At 49.4% G+C, this 16,067-nt stretch overlaps 1 protein-coding gene across 20 annotated transcripts in view; it reads right to left on the bottom strand.

Annotated features, from left to right (window-relative positions):
- The window catches only part of EIF4G3 (eukaryotic translation initiation factor 4 gamma 3), a 143,799-nt gene that overhangs the window by 10,984 nt on the left and 116,748 nt on the right, over window positions 1-16,067 (bottom strand). For all 20 annotated transcript variants that reach the window (XR_010993537.1, XR_010993538.1, XM_068171832.1 and 17 more), the window contains 11 exons: window positions 14,477-14,647; window positions 13,308-13,505; window positions 12,321-12,467; window positions 11,802-12,038; window positions 9,635-9,739; window positions 8,169-8,301; window positions 7,081-7,175; window positions 5,447-5,540; window positions 4,805-4,922; window positions 3,246-3,469; window positions 1,930-2,045 (listed from right to left, as the gene is read on the bottom strand). Coding sequence is in view for 18 of the 20 variants with exons in the window: in XM_068171832.1 (XP_068027933.1) it covers window positions 1,930-2,045; window positions 3,246-3,469; window positions 4,805-4,922; window positions 5,447-5,540; window positions 7,081-7,175; window positions 8,169-8,301; window positions 9,635-9,739; window positions 11,802-12,038; window positions 12,321-12,467; window positions 13,308-13,505; window positions 14,477-14,647 (1,638 nt within the window). In the remaining 2 variants the exon portion in view is untranslated. The remainder of the gene's footprint in view (window positions 1-1,929; window positions 2,046-3,245; window positions 3,470-4,804; window positions 4,923-5,446; window positions 5,541-7,080; window positions 7,176-8,168; window positions 8,302-9,634; window positions 9,740-11,801; window positions 12,039-12,320; window positions 12,468-13,307; window positions 13,506-14,476; window positions 14,648-16,067) is intronic.

A 16,067-nucleotide genomic window follows, 5' to 3' on the forward strand; every position in this document is an offset into this window, starting at 1 on the left:
CAAGAGTATTTCCTACTGTAACACCGGGGAATTTTGGTGAAATGAGTACTTAGCGAGGCTGCCAGGCAAAGTGCGGAATTAGGCTGTCAAACCTCATCACATAATAATAACAATAATAGCAATCATGGAATTTATACCACTCAGGTAACAATTTTTAAAATACACAATCATATTCCAGGGCTGCTTGGTGAAATGGCAGGAGTTATCTTCTGGATGCCACCAAAACACCTATTACTGCATCGAACGAACATCAAGCCAAGTCAAAAAAAGGGTAGCAGATCAGATTTGTAACTCATCTGATCTGGCACAAATGCCTGTGTTACAAACCCAGAGCCCATCAAGGAGCTGAAAATAGCTGGGGAGCACGTGGAGGAAGATTTGCCCTTTCTAAAACTCCCACTTTCTGACTTAAGCATTTTGCAACCTAAACAAAGAAAACAGAGACATTGAGAGCAGCTCTCAAAGTCCCACATCAAAAATCTTCACTGCCATCACAAGGACCTTCCAGTGACCTTCTGGGTCCAGCCCACTGATCTCAGTGGCCTTCCTGAGCACAGGCACCTGCTCTGTGACCAGTTGTGCCTTGAGCTACCAAGACCTGGCAGCCCCAGATGTGTTTCCTCAGGCCCTCTAGGCTTTTTCCTGCAGGTCAGGAGCCCCGGTGGTCCCGGCCTGCGTGCTCAGGTTGGAGGTCATCACAGGATCCTGCTGTCCTGGGACACACAGGGAACCCTGCTGGCCGACCCTGCTGTCACCAGGGTCACAGCTCAGCAGTTTGAGCTCATGGTCAGGTCAGACTCTGAGGACCAAACACCTGCAAAGTGCCATTCCTCTGCTCTACAGAGCAGGAACTCACTCACGGGTGGCTGCAGGAACACGAGTTTAAGCAGTCAGAGCTTTGCTGCACCTGAAGAGCACCAAGAATCCCCCAGTACCAAGTAATTCCTGATGCAAACAACTTTTAACCAGCCCTGCCCTGTCTAATGCAATTCAGCTCCATTTCCAGCCAGCCACAGAAACACATTGCTGTATTTGCAAACAGGGAAGCGAAGTGGCCCCTTCATCGGGAGCCTTTGGAGTCCATCCTAAGCAGGAAAAAGAGCAGAGACTCCTTGGCTCCCCAGCCCCTGGGTCCTGGGCCAGCTCACTGCCAATCAGCAAGGCTTTTCCTCTCCAAACCAAGTATTTAATAATTTATCCCAATAACTAGATGTGAACTCTAAACAATCCATCATGAGAATATTCCTCTTTCCAATTATTAATTGGAAGTCCACTGAAATGGAAGCAGCAACTCTGCTTTTAGGGTGCCAAACCAGCAACTCCCAAGTGCTGCCATTTCAAACTTGGCAGGTTTGAAAATTTATTTCAGTGAAAGATCAAATGAAGCAGCTTTGCAGCCAGTGTAACACTTATTGAAAACTCCTTGGACGAGCTAAAAAACCCATTTACAAGGGAAACAAAATTTCAACCTTTTAACTAGGAAGTGATGACAGCCGCTCAGTAATTTCCAATGTTTATTAAAAATCCTCTGGAGTGGTTTGTTCAATATTTAGTATTGCTTTATCTGCCTCCAGATCAGAACAGCACATGCTTTGATAACTAAATGAAAACCTCTGTTTATTTTCCCACTAGCTTTCCTGCTTCCAAAATTGCTGGTATTATGGAGCTGCTCAGTGATTCATGACAGATACACATCCATCTTGCTACTTAAAACACACAGGCTGGGCTGTATTTCCTATTACCAGCAGGGCAGAAAACAAGCTTGGGAGACAACTGTCCTGAAAGTGCCCCTGGAGCGGCTGCTGCTGCTGGGTTCTTTCTGGCCCCACTGCCTCTGTGTGGGCTGGGTGCTCACAGAGACACATCCTGGAGAGAAATCACTGCTGCCCCTCAGAGCTGTCTGTTAAGTGAGGTTTTCATCTTGCTTACCTTAAAATCATTAATATGCAAGAACTCATCAATGATAGATTTGCATTTTCTCTCTATTTCCTCTTCTGATAGTGAAGGCTTTTCTTGCACTGGAGCTGGGGGAACTTCTGGCTTGGCTGGTGGAAATACAACAACAAAAAATGTTTGGAAAAGGAAAATCAGTATTTTAGAGATGACATTCTGAGAACAGAAGTCACTAGGGCAGGGGTGTCCTACCCTCAGGCACAGGGTAGTTCTTTGATGGGGCTTAGAGCAACCTGGGATAGGTGGAAGGTGTCTGCCCACAGCAGGGGGCTGGAACTGGATGAGCCTTAAGGTTCCTTCCAACTCAAGCCATGCTGGGATTCTGGGATTTTTTCCTGGCTACCTTTCCCCCATATGAACTCCCAGTATTTCTGGAACTTGACCTTGCAGGATCACAGCTGGCAGTGGCACAGGTTGAACACCTTCAAAGCTCTGCACGAACATTAAATAATTGAATGGGAGCTGTTGCAGCAAAGTTAAAATGTGCTGACTGTGATGGGCAGCAGCCCAAGGCAATCTCCCAGTCATATCCCAAAACCCTGCTCCCCAGGGACTGTCTGCAACATCCCGAAGCTTCAGGATTAGCCTGTGCTGTGCTGTGGCAGTCGAGGTGTTTCCCTCACTGCAGCAGTTTCCAGATGTTTCCCAGGGAAAGAGCTGTCCTTACTATAAAGGTTCTGTCCACTGGGAACATCACCCTAATTTTCCCATTTTCTCACTAACAGATCAGCCCAGGCTGGCAGGAGGGAAAAGCAGGAGCTGCAGGACCGACAGGGTGACAAATGCGTCACCCTGGTGGGTGCCACCATCCTGCTGCACCAGGGCTGGCTTGGAAGGAGGGTTGGCAACAACACAGTGCTAAAAAGCTGCTGTGCACCATCTGTCCCAGACCCAAACCCCTGCCCTGACCCTGGGGAATGCTTGAAAAGGGAAGATATGGCTTTACTGGGCACTGAAAAAGCATTCCTGAAGAACTGACACTGATTTGGGGGACTTTGTGTGCAGAAGCCAGTGGGACAGTGACAGGACAAAACAGGGCAGACAATGCCATGGGGTGGTGCTGGTGCTGGCACCTGCAGCCTTTCAGCCCCACTGGATCCTACGGAGGGGCTGCAGAGAGCGGTAAGGTCCAGGCCTGCCTGACTCAGCTGGGTCACCCCAGCTCTGGGAGGTGCATCCCAGCTGCAGCAGCCTGACAGTGCCCTGCACAGACACCTGTCACAGCTCCTGACAGGCTCTCCCTTGTGCCTTCCCACACATTCAGAACTCCCCGAGCACAGAGCAGCCGTTACCGGGTTCCTTGGCTTTGTTCCTCTCGGCCTCGGTGCTGTTCCTGTCCATCTCCATGCCTCCTGTCAGCTGCTTCACCGTCTCCAGCATCTCCCTGCGCTGCTCCTCCTGGGCCTGGTTGTCCAGCAGCAGCTCCTTGCTGCTGCTGCCCCGGAGGAAGGTGTTGGGCCGGGACAGGGAAGGTGGCAGAGGTTTGTCATTCTTCTCCCTGCCCGTGCTCCCACGACTGCCAAACAAAAACCCGCTCAAAGCTTAGAAAAGGGACTCGAGGGCTTCACTGCAGGAGAAAACCACCCCCCAAGCCCTGCAGGACTGTTCACTCTGTGTCTTACAGCTGTACCCACAACCAAAATTAACTGAATTTCAGAGACGCACAAACACAACTACCCGGAGTGGACAGAACAGCCAATGCTTCCTAGAGAATATATGGAAAAGCAATGCTCTACAGCATCCATTTTATACATGGAATACTGAATTTTATAACACAGGGACTCTGTTTGCCTTTGAAATGGTGCGAGAGCTTTAGATTAGACGTAACAAAGAAATTCCTCCCTGTGAGGGTGGGCAGGCCCCTGGCACAGGCTGCCCAGAGCAGCTGTGGCTGCCCCTGGATCCGTGGAAGTGCCCAAGGCCAGGTTGGAGGGGGCTTGGAGCAACCTGGGATAGTGGGAGGTGTCCCTACCCATGGCAGGGGGTGGGAACGGGTGATCTTTCAACTCTCCAACCCAAAACATTCTGTGATTCCATGAGAGTTGTATTTTTTACCCATTAATTGAAAAATACCTCACAAACAGCGAAGGCTCCCAACAACAGGTGACAACAATCTGTCCTATTAATTATTGTGTTAATGAGTAAAATGGGCACAACGATGCCAAAATGGAGTAATTTCCAGGTAAGCCCAAGTTTTACTTGAAATAGAAGGGAAAACATTAGAGGCACCATCCAACAAAACACTTCAGCAGCCTGTGTGCACTGGAAGGAAGATGCAGTGACATTTTAAATGAACTGTACATTTATAAACTGCGTCTAGAGTTAATAAATTATTGAGGGTTAATACATGTTTCATGCTCCAAGCTGGAGTGGCTGCAGCCTTGAAGGAATTGGAGTGAGAAAGAGGCTCTGCAGTTTTTTGTTGGATGTGGGAGCACGGTCAGGTCACACCTGCTGGGAAGGGTCAGACACAATTTTATGCTGCATTTCTGCCAGGGTTTAGGTGTGTTTTCCTGGATAAATAAACCTACTGACCTGGCTCAATTCACAGCCATTAAATCCAACCTATTTATTACTACATTTTATCTGAAGAGTTTGTAATCTGTTAAACACAACTACCCTTGACTGAAGGGTGAAGTGGAAACTAAAACATTAATCAAAATGGTTTTAAAAATGAATTCCACTTCTCTCCCCTATGATACTATAAAATGCAGGCATGTTCAAAGCTAACTCAGAGTGGGAAAGGACCCAGCCATTCCTGGAAAAGCAAGGAATTCTCTTCTGTCCAAGTGCTGGTGCCAGAGCAGGGGATGCAAAGGGCAGCAGTGAAGAGCGATGGAGCAACACTCACCTCGTTAAGGCCCGGCGAGATTCTAGTTCTGAAGATGCAGATGAGGCAGATACTGGGGACACTGGAGGCTGCAGGGCAGAAAATCTGTTCAGACTTGTGGCACTTGGTCGCAAGGAGTCTGGAGATGGTGGAGACAACACAGAGCAGAGCGACAAGGTCAGGAGCTGCTGACAGCTCAACACCACCGAGCAGTTCAGCCGGAGCCACGGGGACAGAACTGCAGGGAATGCTGGGCCTGCCCCTCTTCAACCCTTCTTGTCAGGAGGTCACACACAGAGGGGAGCAGAGGAGCCAGAGGGGAGCCCTCACTGGGGGCTGCAGCTCCTCCTGAGGGGCAGCTCAGGGACAGGACCCAGGGAAGGGCTGGAGCTGGGCCAGGGGGTTGGGGCTGGAGATCAGGAAAGGTTCTTCCCCAGAGGGTGCTGGGCACTGCCCAGGCTCCCCAGGGAATGGTCCCAGCCCCGAGGCTGCCAGAGCTCCAGGAGCCTTTGGACAGGCTGGGATTGTTGGGTGTCTGTGCAGGGCCAGGGGTCGGACTCTGATCCTTGTGGGTCCCTTCCAGCTCAGGACATTCCCTGGTTCTGTGAACCCCACCCAAGCCTTTGGCAGCAAAGCCGAGGGGGAGGGTCCATCCTGACTTACCCATCTCGCTTGCCTTGGCTCCACCACTGCTGCCCTTCCCCCAGCTGCCCAACTGGGCTTTAGGCACGAGCTGAATCTTCTCATCTATTGTGGGCTGTAAAACACACCAGGATGTACAGTTACAAGGGCAAATCATACAGTGTAATAATAAATGGGAGATTTTTTGGCAATAATCCCAGTCTTGTCTACACCAAAATACACTTCACATATTTTTGGAAGACTAAACTGTGGCCCAAGACAGGGGACACAAACAACAAAGGGCATCACGAAGAGTCTCTTCCAAATGTCAGTGAGAGGTGAGAGACATTCACAGTGAGCAGGAGCTTCTTTTTACTGGGAATTCTGAAGCTCAGGAAGGTGGAAAAGCTCAGTATATCCATATTTGAAAGATGTTCAGTTTGTTTGTGATGTGTAAGGCAGTTTCTCTGTCCATCAACTCTCCAGTCATGGCTTTGGGGGGATCTGCAGGGCACCAAACAATCCAGAGGGCAAAGGATGACAACAGGTCGCAGAGCTTGGAGGAAGAAGTGATGTCTGGCAAGAAGAGAACATTGATTTTACCATGTTCAGTGGGAGAATTTATTGACAAGGAGGTTGTGACCTCGCAGATCTCGGGGGAGCTCCTCTTTCCTTCCAAAGCAGCTGCTCCAGCAGCTCCATTTGTATGGAACAGAGGGGAAGGGCTTTTCCCAGGTGAGTGGTAAGGCCAGGCAGGAGGAGGCTGAACCTCTCCTGCTACTGAAGTTTTGGAGACTGCTTTATGACTTTCAGAAGGAACAAACGGATTGGATCTGCAGAAGGGCTGCAGTCTGTCCAGGTCCTGCTTTGGAGCTCTCCAAGAATCCAGGCACTGAGTGTAAAAATTCAGGGCAAGTGACATTAAGTGGGATAAGGGAATATTTAGGAGTCAATGATTTATGTAAAGGCCAGACTTTTCCTTGGCAAGAAAACCCAGAGCTGTTCTGAAGTTTGACAAAGGAGAAATCTCAAACTTGCCCAAACTGCAGCCTGGAAAACTATCCCAAATTCACCAGTTTAGCGGTGAAATAACAGGAAGATTCTCATCTGGAGGATGAACATGAGAGTTTATCACATACTTTGGGATGAAATCATGCCACCAAGTCAAGAAACCTCTAGGAGCAGACTCAGCTCTTCCCATTCGACCGGAGCATCCTAAGTCTGGAGTGCTGCTGTTTGTGACACATCAAAATGGATGTGGCCTCTCTGTTTTACTGAGGAGCAGCATCAGAACGGGGTCTTAAGAACTTGAGGCAGCCAAGGATTTCCAGCAGGTGTTTGAGACCCATGGAACATGGGTGCTGTGCTGCATCTCCATGTCACACAATACCCTGGCTCACATTTTCATCACTGAATAAAATGCAGATTTTCTGACTGTGAGTGCTTCTAGATTACTAAAAGGACACTGTCAACCTGAGAAAGAAAGTCTGCACACTCCTTTCCCTCAGGACAAAACAGGAACATCCAGAAGATAATGCAGCATGATTTGCACACAGTATTAACTCCGAGGATTTAAAATGTCCCAGCCCCAAGTTTTGACCTGCCCACACCATCCCGGTCCTTCCTGGACTAACAGATGTTTTGTTGCCCTGAAGGAGGCTTGTGGTGGCACCTACCTTGGTGATTTTAAGGAACTTGGTGGGGTCCAGCACTCTGCTGTTCTTTGCCCCCTGCACAGTGTTCCAGCCGCCTTCGTCGACCCGCGGGACACCTGAGGAGGACAAACAGAGCCACGCTCAGCTCAGCTCAGCTCAGCCTGCTGCTCTGATGGGCAGAGTCCTGCTCAGGAATGTCCTTTCCTCTGACATGCCATAACCAGCCTGCCTGCCTGTGCTCTCACAGAACAGCCTGCACAGAACAGCTCTCGCTCCTTCCAGGGGCTGCTTTTGCAAGGGATGGTTCCTGCCTGGATTTCTCGGCATTCCTGTGGGTGCTGCATGTTCATGAGCTCGTGGAAGGAGCAGGTGAGATGCCTTCCCTGGCAGAACCTCCCTCACCCCACAAGTCCTGCAGCTCACCTTCCTCACCTTCCCCTGGTGTCACTTTTAGGATAATTAAAGTCTACATGGATTTTCTTTACACCCTGTTTTCAAAGCACTTTCATTGACAATCCTTAGAGAATCCCCCAACCCTTAAAGAATCCCAAAAATTTCTTTCTCTTTGCCCTGCTCTGTCCCAGTCTTCATTTTCCCATTCATTCCAAATTTGTCTTCAGACAGTGCCCTGAAGGCCAGGAGCAGTTTAAGGTTGATACCAAGACACTCCCTCACACCGAGTCAGCACCTCATGACTTTAACAACTAAAGACAATACAGTTACTCCTGAAATTACAAGTTTTTATCTTGAAATGAGACTCTGCAGTGCATGAGAATGGATGGCAAATCTGACTCCAAAGTAATAAGTTGTTAGAACAGATTTCTGGTAGCCTGTCACAAAATCAAACATGGTTTGCATGAATGGAATGTGTAAGCACTGTTGGCCTGTGGTTGGTTATTTTCACCCATGAGATTTGCCCCTGAAAATCCCCACAGCCAATCCATGGCAGATCTGTTCCTTTTCCAGCCTCTGCCATATCAGACCCCAATTCCCTTTGCTCATTACATTTAGGAAAAAAAACTCACAGATTTTTTTTTTTTCCTTTAATGTGGGATTCCCTCTAAGACCATTGGATGTCAAATGAGCAGCCAACTTGGCTTTTACTTTACCTGGTCTCCTCTTGTCTTTGGTCATGAGTTGTTGCACCTTCCTCTGTTCTTCCTGCTCTTCAATCTTGGCTTCTTTATGGATCTGCTCGATGGTCTTGGGGCCCTGGTCTGCTCTCCGTGACACCCAGTTGCACTGGGGAAGAAGCAATAAAAAACCAAACACGTGCTCAGGGAAACTTCCAGGGGAGCATCAAACGTTGGGAGTTTGAATATTGGGAAACAGGCCTCATCCTCCCACCCTTGTCATGCCTTAGAGGGGCTGGAGAAAATCCTGTGGAGCTGGGACACATTATGGGCATGGTTATCCCAACAGCTGAGAGCAGAACCTTGCACTTGGGTACAGAGACTGCAGCAAAGACCTGACTGAATTCAGGACATGTTCATCCCCAGCCTCCACATTCCCAGCTTCTCTTTCAAGGCTCAGAGGAAAGAGAAGAGCTGCTCTCACTCTCTGTTTATGACTGATACTCTTTGTGGGAACCTCTCCTCCAAGCTTGAGGGAAGAAATGAAACCTTGAAAATAAAAAAAGCAAGAAGTGACGGATTTTAAGTGGAGACAGTGCTTTGCACTCCAGGAATGGTGATGGCTGACACAGGAATCCTGCAGAGAGGAGCAGCTGTCACTCTAAAAACACTTTCCTTGCTTGATGTGTCTTTTCAGCCATGCAGTGCCCAGACCCCTCCAGCCCTGGAATGACCACGCTGTCCCTTATCTTGCTGCAGCCTCATTAAAGCTCTTGGGGCAATGCAATGATCTACCTGCAGCCGAAATGGTGACTTCAGCCTCCACACAACCCAAAGCAGCTCCCCTGGGGGGGAACTGCAGGTGCTGGGAAGGTTTGTTCCACCCATGGTCACGTCTTCACCTGCACAGTGTGGGGACCCCCAGCACTGCACGTGTACTGACCACGGCACCAGGGCAACATGGAGACATTTCCTGGCTTTGGACAGCCAGACAGAAGGGGAGAAGGGGAGCAGATCTCCCCCTAACATCCCACTTGAGCCCTGAATCACGGCTCTTGCATGAGAGCTTATCCAGCCTGGATATGGAAGGGATCATGACAGACTGGCATGAGAGCTGGACATGTTCACCTGCAGGAGAGAAGGCCCCAGGGAGAGCTCAGAGCCTCTTCCAGGGCCTAAAGGGGCTCCAGGAGAACTGGAGAGGGACTGGGGACAAAGGGGAATGGCTTCCCACGGCCAGAGGGCAGGGTCAGATGGGATATTGGGAAGAAATTCTTCCCTGTGTAAGGGTGGGGAGGCCCTGGACTGGTTGCTGTGGCTGCCTCTGGATCCCTGGAAGTGCCCAAGGCCAGGCTGGACAGGGCTTGGAGCAGCCTGGGACAGTGGAAGATGTCCCTGCCATGGCAGGGGGTGGAACGAAATGATCCTTAAAGTTCCTTCCAACCCAGACTGGTCTGGGCATCCATGATTTCACACTTTTACTCACAGGAGCCAGGACCTACCAGCCTTAGGTCTATTACATCCTGAAGCATGAACCGAATCCTTGAGGAGGTTTTCCTCTCTTTCACAATCTTCTCCATCTGATTAAAATACTGGTCCATGCGGGGCTAGACAAGAAAAACATCATCAGCACGTTGTGCAGAGAAACGAAAACACTCCCTTGAGGGGCACCCAGCAGGTCCTGCATTCTGGGATTTCTGTGCTAGAAACATCAGGGACACAGGGCTGCTCCCCAGAGAGGTGAGTGCTGGGTCTTGTACACTCCTCCAGGGTGGATTTGAGGGTGCACAGGGCAGCATGTACAGGAGATGAGGCACAACTGTGCAGGCACACACTTCCTCTGGGTTTTTAATTACACAAACCATCTACACCCTCTGCACGTACATAATAAACATTACATCCATTAAAAATGTATCTCAATCTGAGCTTCCCCTCCTCAAATCAGCTGTGTGCTCACCTCAGCCCAAGAAAAACTGGCTCAGGAAACAAAATGGGTACAAAACCAGCCTAAGACACATCATTCCATGGTTTATCCCCTGAGCTGAGCCAGGCCAGACTGAGTAGTAGCTCTGGGTCTCTCTCCAAGAACAGATTAAGGGGCTCAGCTGTGGGAAAAAACCCCACAAACTCCTCATCCAGAAAATCATGATGTGGTGGAACCCCAATAGGTTCACACTAAGACATGAATTGGGATCAGCAGAGAAGCTCCTGTTAGGTCTAAATTTGGCTCACCAAGCTCTAAAAAGCCTTCTTCTCAAATTAGGGCCTCTGGTTGTTTCAAACAAGAGTTTCAGAGCAGTTTTCTACCATGTTTCCCATTCTCTTCACTAAAAACCAGCTAAACCCTTGTCCTCGTAGTTAAACAAACAAGAAAAAAATCCATTAAAATTTGCGTTTGGCCTTGCCTTGGAAAGTTCCAGCTCTGAGAGCAAGTGTTTCCAAAGTTAGGCACGATGCGGAAATATTTCCAATGGACTTTGTTTAGAAGTTTTAATTAAATGATGACTAACAGTTCAGCTTCAATAAAAACACATAATAAAATGTCTACCCCATTAAGAAGGATCCTCTCAGTCTTGACAGAAATAACCAATCCCAAAGAGAGGACAGAGGCATCTGGAATTGCTCCTTTGCTCCGTGCCCTGCCATGCCCCAGCTAGAGGGTGCAGAACCAGCAGAGCACCAAAATGCTGGCTTTTACAGTGCTCCAAAAGACCAAATCAGCATCCAGGCCTCGTCCAGCCTGACCTCAGCTTGGAAGTCAGACCTGGTTTTCCTCCCAAAGCGCATGGAGAAACCGAATCCTGTGCTGGTGCTGCGCTCACAGTGCGGGGTGTCTGCCTGGGACTGCTGCTAAACCGCGCTGGTTTGGTCAATGCTCACAGAGCAGCCTGGGAAATTCCTTCCCCCTAAGGCTCAGGACGGATCTGCCGTGATCCCCGAGATCCCCGAGTGGAGAGGGAACTCCCTGCCCGGGGCAGCTGAACACAATTAGCTCCGTTTGTTTCCAGAGCCCAGTCCCACTGATTCCTGGCAAAACCCTCGCGTTGTTCGTCCCAAGCCTGGTTTTTGTGAAGGAGGAGCAGGCTGTCTGTGCCAAGAGAAGCTCTTAGACTGTGCAATGCTCCGTGCTGCAGATGTATTTGCTGGAAAAGGGGGAGGAGGATGCAGAAGCGTTGCGGCTGCAGAACAGCTGCCACATCCCAGCACATCTGGGGACAAGGATGACACAAAACACAGGCACCCCCGAGGCTCAGGTGGGGTTTGGGCTGGTTAATGAGGGTGTTGTAGATTTAACCTGAGCAACACATTTCATGGCAGCTTTTGTAGGTAACACAAGCCTTCAACTGGACATAATAATGTTTTGGGAACTACACAGGAAGAGCGACATTCAACTTGGAAAAAGGAAACATTGAGCATTTTTGGGCTGTGTGTTTGGATAAAATCTTTGGAAATAACAACTGGATAACACAGCTGAAAATGATACAGAATCTATTACAGAGCAGGGAGCGAGGCCAGGTCATGATGAAACATCCACAGAGGAGTGGATGATTTCCTCATGCCATATGAAAATTCCAGAAGAAAAAACAAAACTTCAGATAAAAACACCCCACACCCATTTTTCCAGCCCTGCCCAGAGAACCACATCCCTCACTCCCGCTCCTGCCCCACCTTTGCCTTCTCAAAGTCCAGGTCCTTGCCAATGGTTGTGAGCAGGCGGCAAAGGCACTCGAGGGACTCCTCGTCGTGGTTTTTCAGCAGCTTCACCACACAGTCGTGCATGATGGCCTCTGTCAGCATCTTCAGCTTGAAAAGCTCGCCGATGAATTTGATGTTCCCGATGGATCTCCGCCGGGCTTTGTCCTTGGCCTCTTCCAGCTCGTCGTGGAGCCGCGTCTTCTCCTCTGGCTGTAAAACAGGAAAACAGCTCTGCAAAACCATGTTCTCAGTGCACAGAACTCTTTGAAAGATCCAGTTTTATGTTCACAGACACTGTTCCCTCTTTTTCTCCTAAAGGCCAGAAAGATGTTGGGATAAACCCACCGTCAAGGCAAGTACTTTTTATTATTCTCAGGCACAGTGACAGAATGAAAGTCTCAACTCCAAAATCCCCCCAAATCAACTGTTGTTTCAAATGGAAATAATTTTCTGAGGGAGCTCTGAGAACTTATGGAGAAAAACACCACTTACAGTGGTGGCAGCTTCGAGTTCTTTCTGCTTCTTTTCAAAGACATCATCGTCAGCCTTGTCCTTTTCAAATTCCTTCTGGCAGCGATTTAACAGCAACTTACGGAAATTTACTGTGCTCCCAGGTTTGTCTGCCATGGGTACTTTCAGCTGGAGTGAGAAGGAAGAAAAACATCAGTAGAAATAGGGATAAACTCCACAGAGGAGGGGTCATCCATAACAATTTATTTTGCTCTTCATGTTGAGCTGCGCGGCTTTGCAAGGCTGTGAAAGTAAAGCCTGACATCAGGATTTCCAGTGGAGTTTTACATTGTGGATGTAAAGCCACACTCCAAACTTGGCTGACACCACCTCCCCCTGGGATGAATTACATTTCCATCCATATTCTCCCTTAAAAACACCCCCTGCTTGAAAACACTCCTGTTCTGTGCTGAAGGCTTAAGCCATATTCCTTCACTGCATGTCATGAAGGACCTGGAGAAAAGGGGGCTCTTTTGTCCCAAATTCACCATCTGAGAACGATCTGTGCAAAGCCTGGCTCATCCTGGGCTCCCTTGGAACTGACGGACACAGAAGGGTGGTGAGGCCTTGGCACAGGTTGCCCAGAGCAGCTGTGGTTGCCCACCCCAGAAGTGTCCCAAGGCCAGGTTGGAGGGGGCTTGGAGCAACCTGGGATAGTGGAAGTTGTCCCTGCCCATGGCAGGGGGTGGAATGAGAAGGGCTTTAAGCTCCCTTTCCTGCTTGTACTATTCCATGCTTCTGTGATTCCATGAACTTCCCAAATACGACTCATCTTGCGACCAGGTGGAGCAGGGAGTCCTCAACTCCCAACAATGGCTCCAAGCAAATCCCTCTGCCTTGGGCATGGCCAACAAACCAAGACTCCACATTAATTATTCCTACTTACACTCAGAAGCTGCCATTTAACTCTGCTCTCTGCAGTTTCTGTCGCTGCCCCTCAGCCCAGAGGAGCTCCCGGGCGGCTCTTACCGTCACCAGGCAGCGGCACATGTTGGCGTACGCCACGGAGAAGCTGGGCTCGTCGATGGCCTTCTCGAAGACCAGGTCGATGACTCCCTTCAGCCTCTCCTCTGTGTCCACCGTCAGGTCTGTCACCTGCTTCATCAGCTGGTTGAACATCTGGGGCGTCAGCTTGTTCAAGATGCTTCGTACCTTGCGGAACAGCTCCTGAGTGACAGAAACACTGCAAGCTCAGGCACAAGTGGTGCAGGTGGATTACAGGAATGAGCCAGGATGCTTTCCACAGGGGAATGGAGAAATCCTGTAGGAACGTCTGGGAAGCTGAGTGACACACCACATGCTTCTGCACAGCCCAACCCCAGTCCTCACCTGGCTACCAAAGACCAAGACTACAGGGCAGGAGTTTTGGAAACACCCAAGGGCTTTTGTCAAGTGCAACAGAGGCACAAAGCCCTCCCTGTCAGAAACACTCTTCTTTATATCGGTTTAATCCATGAGATATAAATTAACAAGGAGTGGCCTGTCTCCTTCAGCCAGAGATAATCCAACTTTCCTATAATTCACTTTAAGGTACTTTATTTTTTTCCTGTCCAGGATGATAATGAGGTCAACAATGCCACCATTAGCTCCAAGAACAGAATCCCAGTGTCCTTCAAGACCGTCCCAGCTTATCCTACAAATTACAAACTTGACCACCAGACAAACACCTCCTCCCAGAGCGAGAGCCCCAAGGAGGAGAGGAGGGGGAGAACGACAGAGGCACCTTCAGATGGCACCATTGGGCTGGGCAGGACCAACTGAGGGATTTCACAGAGGAACCTCAGTCTTGCTGAGGATTCAGGGAAGAGATGTAGTCTAAAAGGAGATGAAAACCAAATTCTGTGCTGGGAATGTAGGGCTCTTTGCTTTAGAATGCAGACATAAATATTCCAGTAAAACAGCAGTAGGAAAGCAATCCTGGAAGAGAGACAGGAGATTGGTGTTCTCTGCTTAATATACAGGACTGGCATTTAAACACCAGGTCAAGAATAAACATACAAAAAATACCATCAAGGTAGGGGAAAGCTGGGATTCCAACTGGAATTCACTGCCCTTTTTCACTGTCTGATACAAGAGGGAAGGCAAATTACCATTACCTGGGGCAGCTGCTGCACCCTCAGACCTGCTTATGCTCTCACCTGGGTTTTGACGTTTTCCGGGTCCTCAGTTTGGTTTTCCCTCTTCAGGCTTGGTTTCCAGGCGTTCTCTGCCTTCTTCAGGTGCACATCCTCCTTCACACACACAGTGATGATCTTCCTGGGCTCCCTCCTCTGGCCCGGCTGAGATCTCCTCGGTCCAACATTCAACAACTAGGACAAAGACATTCCTTGTTATATCCCACTTTTAGCTGACGCTGGATAACACCTGCAGGGCAAACGCCAGCACCCGCTGATGGCACCGCTGACCACCAGCACGTCCTGCTGGGACACCAGGAGTCCCCCCGACCCAACACTGCTCCGGGCTGCTCACAGGAACGTGGAGACACCCAACACACTCCTCTGGGCAGCTTTTCCCAACAGAGAGATGGGATGACTCTGCCTGCACAACCTACACAACTTTGTGGCGCCGCGGGTTCTGCTACAGCGGGCAGAACTGACCCCGACTGGCCAAAAGTGCCTCTTGGGAGTCAGAAACTGCATAACCGAGACATCACAGCAAGGTGTGGAAGAATCCAGCCCTTACAGGTGCATTTCAAATATGCCATCCCAAGCACTTAGACAATGACAAATTGGCAGCTCTGCCAGAAATGTTAAGTTTTACCGAAGATTGCTTCCAACAAAGCCATTTTGAAATGGGAATTACATAAAACACAGTGAACGAGTATCACTGCAGCTCCTGCACTCTAAAAATATGGATCCTAACAGATATGGGACAAACTCTGGGTGGTTTCACAGAAAAAAGGGAATCAGCGTGCTTTGGAACTGCCTAAGCACCTCTGCAATCCTGTGTAATGTGATGCTCCTCCTGAACAGGCACAAAACCTGCCACAGCTGGGGAGTTTTTCACCAGATGTACAAGTGGTAGGGCACAAGACACCCCCAAACCTCCTCTCCATCATCTGGGGGCTTCTGATTAAGGACTAAAGGTACCAGGTACTGTTGGGAGGTTGCTCTTCCCCCATGCTCCTTCACATTTCTGAACTCATTTATCACAAATGGCCAACCTCAAGGTACAAATTAAAGCAGCCAAACTCCATTATAAAACCTGGTACTTCCCACAGCAGTAATTAATCTGCTCAGCAGCCACTCATGGAAGATGGGCCATTTCAAAGACTGCTTTGTTCAACAAAGGGATTGAACAAGCATCAAAAAGGCCAGTGCAGTTACTTTAAGAGCTTCAATGAATAGGAGGAAAGGGCTCTTGGCTGGTGCCTCTTATGTCATACATCAGCCACAAACCTGGGTTTGTGGTTACTGAAAAGCAAAATTCTTCTTAAAGGCAGGAGGGAGTTGAACCACTTGCCTTTGACAAGGTAAATGTGTGCAAATGAGCAGGATCACCAGCAGTGCTGGGGCTCTTGTCTGGCATAACAGCAACAGAGGAAGATGTTGTCAGAAGACAATGGCCTCATGCCGTGACCTGCTCGTGTGCCCAGTGGTGCCTGGGAGAGGGCTCAGAGGGGCAGGGTGCCACTGGGCTCCCCTCAGTTTACAAAGACCCCTGTTCACATCCCCTGCCACGCAGAGAAATAGCCCAGCAGGTTATTCAAACTGCATGGGGCACAAACCC

The sequence above is a fragment of the Anomalospiza imberbis genome, chromosome 23 (genome assembly GCF_031753505.1).
Source record: "Anomalospiza imberbis isolate Cuckoo-Finch-1a 21T00152 chromosome 23, ASM3175350v1, whole genome shotgun sequence".
NCBI classification, from domain to species: Eukaryota; Metazoa; Chordata; class Aves; order Passeriformes; family Viduidae; genus Anomalospiza; species Anomalospiza imberbis.